Source organism: Galeopterus variegatus, unplaced genomic scaffold (genome assembly GCF_000696425.1).
Source record: "Galeopterus variegatus unplaced genomic scaffold, G_variegatus-3.0.2 Scaffold3274, whole genome shotgun sequence".
Classification (NCBI taxonomy): domain Eukaryota; kingdom Metazoa; phylum Chordata; class Mammalia; order Dermoptera; family Cynocephalidae; genus Galeopterus; species Galeopterus variegatus.
In genome coordinates this window covers 47,082-57,189 of record NW_007729385.1, presented here as the reverse complement: position 1 = coordinate 57,189, position 10,108 = coordinate 47,082, and the positions used below count along the sequence as shown (strand labels likewise).

Here is a 10,108-nt window from a genome sequence, read left to right as displayed (position 1 = left end):
AGGACGTAGGATTGAGTGGACTTGAGGATGGGTTAGAAATGGGGTGAGGGAGAGGGGAGGAGTGGAGGAGAACAGAGCAGATGCTGTGTTGTCCATCCAGCAAGGAACAGCAGAAGGGGACCAGCATTAGGCAAGGTTGGGTGGGGAAATTCGGGGCATGAATTAAAGATGCTTCCGAGACATTCAAGAGGAGCTGTCAAGTAGGCGGTTGGATATATGAGTCTGGAGCTCAGAGGGGAGGCCTGAGCTGAGTCACGTTGGTGTAGGGTGTAATTAAGTTGGGACTGCCCAGGGGAGAGTATGGGCTGAGAGGAACCTTGATGAAATACAGTCTTTAATGGTTGGATGAAGGGGAAGAGGTGGCAAAGGAGACAGAGGAGGGGCTACCGAGGAGGAGGGAAAAGAGAGCACTGTGGTTTCTCACAGAGGCCATGGAAAGAGAGCTCTTTGAGAAGAGGAAAGTGGGCAACCCTATCAACCACTTCTGAGAGACCAGTCAGACGAAAAGAAAAATGTGTCCATAGGACACAAGAGGAAAACCACTGCATGAGTTAAACCTCAGCCTAATTTTTTTTAGGCACAAACGCCATCTCGCCATTTTCTTGCTGTCAAACTTCCATTGGCACACTTTTGCTTGCAAAACAAGTCCATACTTCTTAGCTCAGCATTGAGGTCCCACCACAGTTTGGCTCTTGCCTGTCTTCCCAGCCTCATGGTCCGTACTGTCTCCAGGAGAGCTCCATGCTCACAGTAGCTCTTGGTCAGACCCCAAACCCTGGGCCTCACTCCCTTCTCTCCACACTCTGTTCACATCCACTCCCCAGCCAGCCCAGCTCAGTCCCCACTTCCTCCAAGATCTCAGATACCTGTAGCAGGGGGCAATCTCCTCAATTCCCAATAACTCATAGCACTTTGAACATGTTTTATAGGAAGTGCAGCATCTAGAGTGGATTTTGTCTGTGTATTTTTTCTCCACTTGCTTGGAACAGTTTTGGAGGGCATGAGCTACGTCCCGAGGTGGACACTTCAAAAACAGGTTCTGTTGAACTTCCAGGGTGAAAGGTATGCTGCAGGACATGGCAGGGCAGGGCGGACTCAGCAGGTGTAGTGGCACCTCCTCACAAAAACCAAGTCTTCTAAGCCAGGTAGGAAATTGGGGCTATGGGGGAGCCCACAGGAATTCTTGACATCCTCTCTCCTGGTGCATACACACTCCCCACCCCTAAGTCCCTGGTGCCGCCTTAAGGAGCCCGAACATGGAGTCCCAGCGCCATCTCCTGGCACACTGGGACACTGTTTCTCCAAGACAAGGTTGTCTCCAGGAAAGAGAAATGCAAATTGAAAACTACAGCCAGGAAGAATACCAACCTGTTAAATTAACATTTTAGAAGGTGTAAAACTCAAATCTGGCAGAGGTGTGGAGGAACCCTTGTGTATTTCAGATGGAACTGTAAATTTGACCATGCTTTCTGGAGAGCATACCAACAAAAGTCACCATATACTTTGCAGGATTTTACTTCTGTGTTGAAAACCAAAGGAAGTTATTCAAGAGAAAAAAAAATAATCTATACATAAAAATATAATGATATGCTTTCTATATTAAGGGGAGTTTGAAGCATCCATAGTGCCTAGCTAGCAGTCAGGTATGGTTAAACCAAGTATGGTTTGACCACATGATAGAATATTGTACAGGCATCAAAATGACAGATATGTTCATTGTATTGAAACAAGGAACAGTTTCTATAAAATAATGCCAAGTGACAAAAATAGCATCCAACATGTTATTTTCATAATAAAGACTATGAAGTAGATACTGTGTACAACAGTAAGGATCAGGAGAGGATTAAAAATCTCATAAACAGTTGATTTTGAGTGGTGAAGAAGAACTTTGAGTTTTGTGCTTATTTATTCTTTGCTTGATGCTTGTTTTTATTATAGAAACAACAGCTATTCAGTGAAAATAAATCAAATAAGGGGGAAAGGATTAGGAAAATATCCAAAGCTCATGGAACTGGGGACTGTCCCTTGGGGATAGTCAGGATCAGACACCTTCCCCAAGGTGTTTCTCCAAAGCACCTTCCACCTCTTAGCACAAGTCCTGGCCTATAATGTGTGCTTGGTAAATGTCTGTGGATCCACTAAATGAAAATGATGCAGTGCCAGAAACATCTGCCGTCTTCCTCATGCCATCCTTCTCTCAGGAAGCCTTCCTCAGCTGCCCCTCAGCCTCATGTCTTCAGGTTACTTGCCCTGGTTCTATGAGGGCCAGATCAGTCAGGGAGTCTGTCACTGAGCCCCACATACTGACCTTCCTAGCTACCTACCTTCAGTGTCCCCACCAAAAATGAATCTAGGGCTGGCCAGAAGGTAGGTCCTGGCAAGCAGGAGAATTCTCACGTTTTGGGTTCATACACAGAATCATTTATCAAAACTGGTTGCCTGCCTCCTATGTCTTGCCCCCACCAAAAATGAATCTAGGGCTGGCCACGTTTTGGGTTCATACACAGAATCATTTATCAAAACTGGTTGCCTGCCTCCTATGTCTTGGGCACATAAAATGGGTATGTCACAGGCTGGGTTCTTCAGAAGTAAATGCTGAGATGGAGTTTGGGGTGCAAGAGGTTTATTTGGAATCAACACCTTTGACAACAGGAAGGAGAAGGAAGTAGGATTAGGCAGACAAAGCCTCTGCCAACAGGGAGTCTTGAGCTCTGGAGGGAATTGTGCCCACCAGAGTGTCCCTTACCGGGTTGAAGGGGCCAGGCCTTTGTTCCCCTGCCTCACTTAGTCACCAGCTATGTGGGCAGCCAGGGAAGGGAAGGGTGTGCTCTCTACAGCTGAGGCCAGCCCTCAAGGAGCTAACAGCTGGAGAGCATCTTCTGACCACACTCCTGCAGCTGGAAGGGGAATCAGGGAAGGGAAGGGTGTGCTCTCTACAGCTGAGGCCAACCCTCAAGGAGCTAACAGCTGGAGAGCATCTTCTGACCACACTCCTGCAGCTGGAAGGGGAACCTGGGCAGTAGTCCATGTTTACTATGAGGAAAGTGAGGCCAAGATCATTATCATTGAGTGATATTATCATTCCAGCTTGTGCTTCTGCCCAAATCCTGCAGCCTGCCTGCCCTGTGTAACCCCCAGTGGCCCAGCATTCCCTTGGAGAAGGCCCCAGGTGACCCACACCATCAAGAAGGGCTCCAGTGGAGAGAATACTCCTGATGGTTTGTAGGGCACCCAGCAGGCCAATAATGTCAAAGGCAGGACCCAGAATGCTCCTTCTTACCCATTCCCCACCCCCACTACCATCTCTAGGATTTATGGCACGCATGTTCCCTGAACATCCTATGTGTCCAGACACCACCCTTTGCCCATGCCTCTGTCACAGCACCGCCCACCACACCATACTCACATGTCCACTGTCTGCCTCCTCTGTGCTCAGTGAGTCCCTCCACAGCACAGACACTGCCTGTGTCATTACTTCTAAATTACAGCTTTGCAACATTTTACTCTTAATTTCAGAAGGCCTTCCCTCCACAGCACAGACGCTGCCTGTGTCATTACTTCTAAATTACAGCTTTGCAACATTTTACTCTTAATTTCAGAAGGCAGGCAAGATCATATCAATTGGCTTCAGAAACAGAACATGGTCAAATTCAGCTCAACCACTCTTGTACTGTGCAGCCTTGGGCAAGTAACCAGCTTGTCTGTGCCTCGATTTCCCGTGAACATTAGTGTGCCTACCCTATAGAGCTGTAATTTGGATTAAATAGCATCCTGAAGGCACAGGGAAAGATCAGTACTCAAAGATACCAGGTTTTCCTTCATGAATAACTGTTATTTTTTTAAGTGAAGAACTCAGGGTAAGGATCAAGTCTTCTTAAACTAAATGGGGACAGCGAGAACTCAAAGACAATTCCAGGGAACCAGATGCATGTATGGATAGTCACCCCAGGGAGGGATGATGCACTTCTTTGGAACTTTAAGCTTAAAATGAGACAATTTAAGGAAAAATACTAAGTAAATAACAGTCTGGGTAGTACACGGATATGGCAAAATACATGAAAGGGCCTGCAAATGATGGCATTTAGGGAAGCGTGGCCTGTGCCTAAGGCCTCATTAAACTCATCTGAGGGGAGAAGTGAGGCATCCCAGAGGGGGCAGCAGGGCCCACTGCCCCTGAGCACAGCAAAGGACAGGTCCAGATGAGCATTTGTTCCTTGCAGTCCAGAGGTCTCCTGCCTGACTAGGAGTTCCTGAGAGCTCCTGGGATACGTTGGAAGGCATCCTCCCCCAGGCTGGTGGTCCATTCTGGTGTCTTCTGTGTTTTCTCCATTCTTTCCAAAGAAGTGCTGGAAGAAGGGTCAGAAGGCCCAACTTCTAGTCCTAGAAGCTGATTTGCTTTGTGTTCTAGAGCAAGTCAGTTTTCCACTTGCTGCCTTGGCTTCTCCATATGACAGTTAAGAGTCGGACTTGATGAGTATAGGTCTGACAGTCCTTTAAGGACTGTGGTGAGTTCTAGAGCCAGCAGAGGTCGCCAGACCCTAATGAGCCCATTTGAGTGACTCTTCAGACCTTCCTTTGGAGGGCGGAAAAGAGCCACAATGGGACAGGAAAAGTGTCACTGTCAGATTGAGATCGCCAAGGGCCAAAGAGACAGCTGCTCAGGAGAAAGAGCTCTGCTTAGGGACAGGGCAAGCGATCAGGTCCCAGGCCTGGTTCAGGGCAAGGCGTTTTATCTCCCTGGTGTAATAGCAATTAGATATTCAAAACCAACATTCCATTCTGGCACCATGGCCCAGCACTTCCTTGGGGAAGGCCCCAGGTGAGCCTCACCATCAAGAAGGGCTCCAGTGGGCTCCTTGGGGACCTCCAGCCGGGGAGGGGGGGCAGTGATTTGGGGCGGGGTTGGAGATTGTTGGGCGAGACTTGAAGACAAGACTTCCTTTCTCTCTTTCTCTGTTTCAGCTTGTGAAAGTGTTTTTAAGCGTCCCTTGGGGAAAAGAAATCTAGCATCATGGAAAACTGTCAAATTCCCCAGAAGACTCAAATGCATCATTTTTACCTCTAAGTTCAAAATATATTTGTAATTTCAAGATGTTTAAACAAAATAGCTCTTTAGGGCATTATTAGTAACAGCAAAAACAAAACAAAACAAAACCAGAAACAACTTGAATGTCCACCAATAGGGAAATAATTACACATATTATAGCAAATACCATAAAATATAGGCTCTACATGTACTGACAGTGTGAAGATATACTGCTCATAAAGAAAACAAGAACAGCTCATCAAGGATAAATGCTATAAATGTGTAAATTTCTGTAAGAAAACACAGGAAACTGTTAGGGGTTACCTTGGGACTATGGGAAAAGGGAGATTTACTTTTCAATTTTATGCCTCTCTACATTGCTTTGGAATTTTCTAACAGTGTATTACTATTTTTGAAAGGTCAACGGGGATTATCTGGTGGGAAAGTTATAGACTTTTTTTTCCTTATGCTTTAAAAAATTTTTAACAAGAGGGAGGAGAGAGGGGGGTTTCGGTGATGGGCCACAATAATTAACCTCATTGTATATCAACAAAATAAAATTTTTAAAAAAATTTTTTTTTTTATTTTATTTATTTTTTTTTTTTAAAGATGACCGGTAAGGGGATCTCAACCCTTGACTTAGTGTTGTCAGCACCACGCTCACCCAGTGAGCTAACCAGCCATCCCTATGTGGGATCCGAACCCGTGGCCTTGGTGTTATCAGCACCACACTCTACCGAGTGAGCCACGGGCCGGCCCCCCCAAAAAATTTTTTTTAACAAAAATATTTTGTTGTTTTTAATGGGTAATAGATTATAAGGCTCAAAAAATCAGGGCAATATAACCAAAAGAAACCTTGCTCCCACTCCTGTTCCCATCTACTCCACACTCTCACTTCCCCTGCCCCAGCCCACCTTCCACCAAATTCTATGGGTAACCAGTTTTATCATTTCATGTATCATTTCAGTGTTTTTTGGTGCAGAATCAAGCAAATGTATGTGTATAATTCTAGTCCCCGTTTCTTATACAAAAGGTAATATACTATGCATACCACTCTGCATCTTGCTTTTTCTACCTAACAATGTGTCCTGGGTAACTTTCCATATCACTAAAGAGACATCCTTCCCATCTCCTCCACCCCCTTTTCTGAGTAGTTAGTGCTATACATTTTCCTCCTAGTCCTGCTTTAACCATGTCCTTTAAATTTTGGTATGTTGGGGCCGGCCCGTGGCTTACTCAGGAGAGTGTGGTGCTGATAACACAAAGCCAAGGGTTAAGATCCCTTTACCGGTCATCTTTTAAAAAATAAATAAATAAACAAATAAACAAATAAATAAATTCTGGTATGTTGTATATTCATTTTAATTCAATCTATTTTATTTGCTGTGGATTATTTAGAAGTGTGCTGTTTAGTTATTGAGTGTTTGGAGATTTTCTTGTTATCTTTCTGTTATTGATTCCTATTCTATTCTATTGCAGTCAGAGGACACACTTGTATAACTTCAATTCTTTTAAATTTGTTGACATTTGTTTTATGCCTCAGGATATGGTCTATGTGATATACGTATTGTGGACACTGAAAGACTGTGCATTCTGCTGTTATTGGGTACAGTGTTCTATCAGTGTGGATTAGATCCAGTTGGTTGCTGGTGTTACTGAGTTTTTCTATATCCTTTCTGTCTAGTTATTCTATCCAATTGTTGAGGGAGGAGCATTAGAGTCTCCAGCTATAATTGCGGATCTGTCTATTTCTCTTTTCAGTTCAATCAGATTTTGCTTCAAATATTTTGCAGCTGTATTGTTTTGTATATTTAGAATTGCTATGTCTTCTTGGTAGCCAGTATGGCTGAACCTTGACCTTGGTATTATAACATAATGCTCAAGCCATCTGAGCTAACTGGCCAACTCCATCTGAGAATCTTGATTTCCCCTTCATTCCTGAAGAAAATTTTTTTTTTTCCTTTTTGTCTTTTTTCGTGTCCGGCAACAGATAGCAACCCTCAGTGTCGCGCCCACACCGGACCGGGACCGGCAACGGGATCGCAACCCTCGGTGTCGCACCCGCACCTCGCTCAGCCAGTGAGCGGGAACCGGTCTGTATGTGGGATCCGAACCCTCGGCGGGAGCGCCGCCGCGCTCCCAAGAGGCGCACTGTAGCAGTGCACCACCGGGCCAGCCCCTGAAGAAAATTTTTACTGGATATAGAATTCTGAGTTGAAAGTTCTTTTCTTTCTACACTTGAAAAGTGTTGTGCCACTTCCCCTTCCGGCTTCTGTGGTATCTGGGGAGAAATCTGCTTTCATTTGAATTGTTTTTCTCCTATAGGCCATGTTGCTTCTCTCTTCTTGTTTTCAAGATTTTTTTCTTTGTCTTTAATTTACAGAAACCTGACCATAATGTGTCTTGTCATGGATTTCTTTGGGTTTATTCTGTTTGGAGTCCTTTCATCTTATTGAATATGTAGATTTACGTCTTTTGCCAAATTTGGGCAACTAAGGGGAGGACTGTAGTTGTAGTTTTCACTTCAAGATCTACTCCATTCCTGGTTCCAGTCACTGCCCTTTTCTCCCATCTTAAATTGTAACATCATAGATTAGTTTTGGCTGTTTTTGATGCAATCAGACAGCATGTGATATTTTGTGTCTGGTATCTTTCAACATTGTAAGGTTCATCCATATTATTGCATATACTTGTAGTTCATTCATTCTCATGGCTGAATAGTATTCTATTGTATGAATATACCAGCATGTATTTATCCATCCTACTAGTGATGGACATTTGAGCTGTTTCTAGTTTGGGAATATCATGAATAGTATTGTTCTGAACATTTAAGTACATATCTTTTGGTGCACAGATGAATGTATTTTTGTTGGTGCATATCCAGGAATGGAATTTCTGGGTCATAGGATAGGCATCTATGCAGTTTTAGTAGATAACACCAGTTTTCCAAAGTGGTTGTACCTATTTGTATGCTCACCAGCAGTGTACAAGAGTTCCAGTGTTCCATGTCCCCTGTGCTAGACTCTTTCCACACTTATTCTAATACTTGAAGCAACTCTTCCAGGTAAGTATTATTATTCCAATTTTAGGAATGCAGAAATCAAGGCTCATTGAATGTAAGTGATTTGCTGAAAATCACACAGCTAGTGTGACAACATCTTTTGTCTGGGTAGAGCAGAAACTCTGTTGAGGCCCTGATAGACTGAGGCAACACTCTTCACAAAGGCTCTCTGTGGACTCTAGGTAAACTAGGACTGCTTAGAATAATTGTCTGCTGTAGTTTGCATGCTACTCTGGAGCCCTGTGGGAGAGAACTTGAACCTGGCCTGTTATTGGCATTTAAACATGTGCAGCTGATGGACTTGGATTTCCATCAAGTAAATGAAGAAGGTAAAACTGGGGGAAAGGAAGAAGAAAGAGAGAGAGAGAGAGAATGAAGATGATGATAATGGTATTGATGGTGTGGTGATGATGGGCCCCTGAGGCAAAATCACTGTGTATGAAACAAATCTAGCGGAGGGAGCTGGACTAGGCAGTGGAGCTAGGATGTTGGAGGACACTGTGAATCCAAGTGGGAAGTGAGGCTGGGCTTCATCATCACTGTAACTCTCAGCCCCCCACCCCCAACCCCTGCCACATGCACATCCTGAGATTTTTTTTTTCTAGTTTAAAGACAATATTTAATAGGCGAGGCCTAGGAAAACTGAGCTTATGCTGTACCACAAAGTCATTTAAAACAGTACTGTGGTTACTAAAATGGCAGCTCAAGCTTTTTTCACCTCCTGGAAACGAGAGTGGGGAGGACACAAGGAAAGACTGAAGTAGTTCTGTTGTCACTGTGACATTTCTTATTCACTCTTACTTATCTAGGATTAAATTTTAGCTAAGCTCACCCACTTAATTCTACCCTCCTGTCTAAGAAACCTTTAAATTTGAGTAGAAAATTGGCAGGAAATTAGTGGTGTTGGCATCTGGAAGTTTCGATGGGCTAAGTAAGCATCATTTAGTAAGATTCTGTGATTGAAAGGATCACATTGAGAACTTACAGAAAAAAAGCCAGATGAAAATCAAACTAGGCAAATCTTGTTTACATAGTCTATTAGAGATACTACCTGGAAAAAGTTGTGAAATCAAGTATAAAACTGAAGTGGATTGCTTCTTTTCCTTCCTTATTCCATTCAATTCTGTAAAAGATGTGATACATGCAGAAGATGTACACTCTCTTGAGTCATTTCTCAAAAGCCACATAATCAGCCCTTTAGCTGGGGTTGCTGTGGATGTGGACATAGAAGGAAGACGGACTAAATTTGGGGTTTCTCATTATGGGCAGGCAGAGCAAAGTACAAATGACTTAAACTGTGTAGCTGCATAGTTACCTAATCACATGAGAATCCTTTACAATTTTTCCTTTCTAGCACTCTTCGATGACTGTTGTTCCAATCAGCGAGTAAAGCTTTTTCTTAACAAGTCGAAATCCTGAGCTGAGGATCAGAGTTCGCCTGAGGCCAGATGAGAAGCGACCTCTACTAAAGAAAAAATCCCTGAAGCTAGTCCACGAGCAGTTCTCCTGCTTAAACACAAGTGTAAGCTCAAAAGTAGGCACCACACTAGAATCACACACAATTCTATCCAGCTTTTTACATACATTTTCAATTTCCATGTTCACGTGCATAACACAGCCTCGCAGGCCACAGGGCTCAGTGGAGGAGAGTCGCAGGACATCTTGAGCAATTCTCTGGGTCAGTTTCCCAGGAACAAGGACCTTTGAGCAACCGAGTTTGCTTTGCTTTGATTTGGACAGACAGTTCTCCAGCATTTTAACCAAATTTTGACAAGTTGTCTCCTCAAATATCACCTCGTTGGGGCCGGCCCGGTGGCGCACTGCTACAGTGTGCCACTTGGGAAGTGCGGCGGTGCTCCCGCCGAGGGTTCGGATCCCACATACAGACCGGCTGCTCACTGGCTGAGCGAGGTGCGGGAGCAACACCAAGGGTTGCGATCCCGTTGCCGGTCCCGGTCCGGTACGGGCGCGACACTGAGGGTTGCGATCCGTTGCCGGTCACGAAAAAAGACAAAAAGGGG

At 44.3% G+C, this 10,108-nt stretch overlaps 1 protein-coding gene across 1 annotated transcript in view; it reads right to left on the bottom strand.

Moving 5' to 3' along the window:
* Positions 1–9,427: 9,427 nt before the first annotated feature.
* The window catches only part of LOC103600245 (DNA damage-inducible transcript 4-like protein), a 1,537-nt gene continuing 856 nt past the window's right edge, over positions 9,428–10,108 (bottom strand). The window contains exon 2 of the mRNA XM_008584488.1: positions 9,428–9,881. Within this exon, the coding sequence (XP_008582710.1) occupies positions 9,438–9,881 (444 nt within the window). The 3' untranslated portion in view covers positions 9,428–9,437. The remainder of the gene's footprint in view (positions 9,882–10,108) is intronic.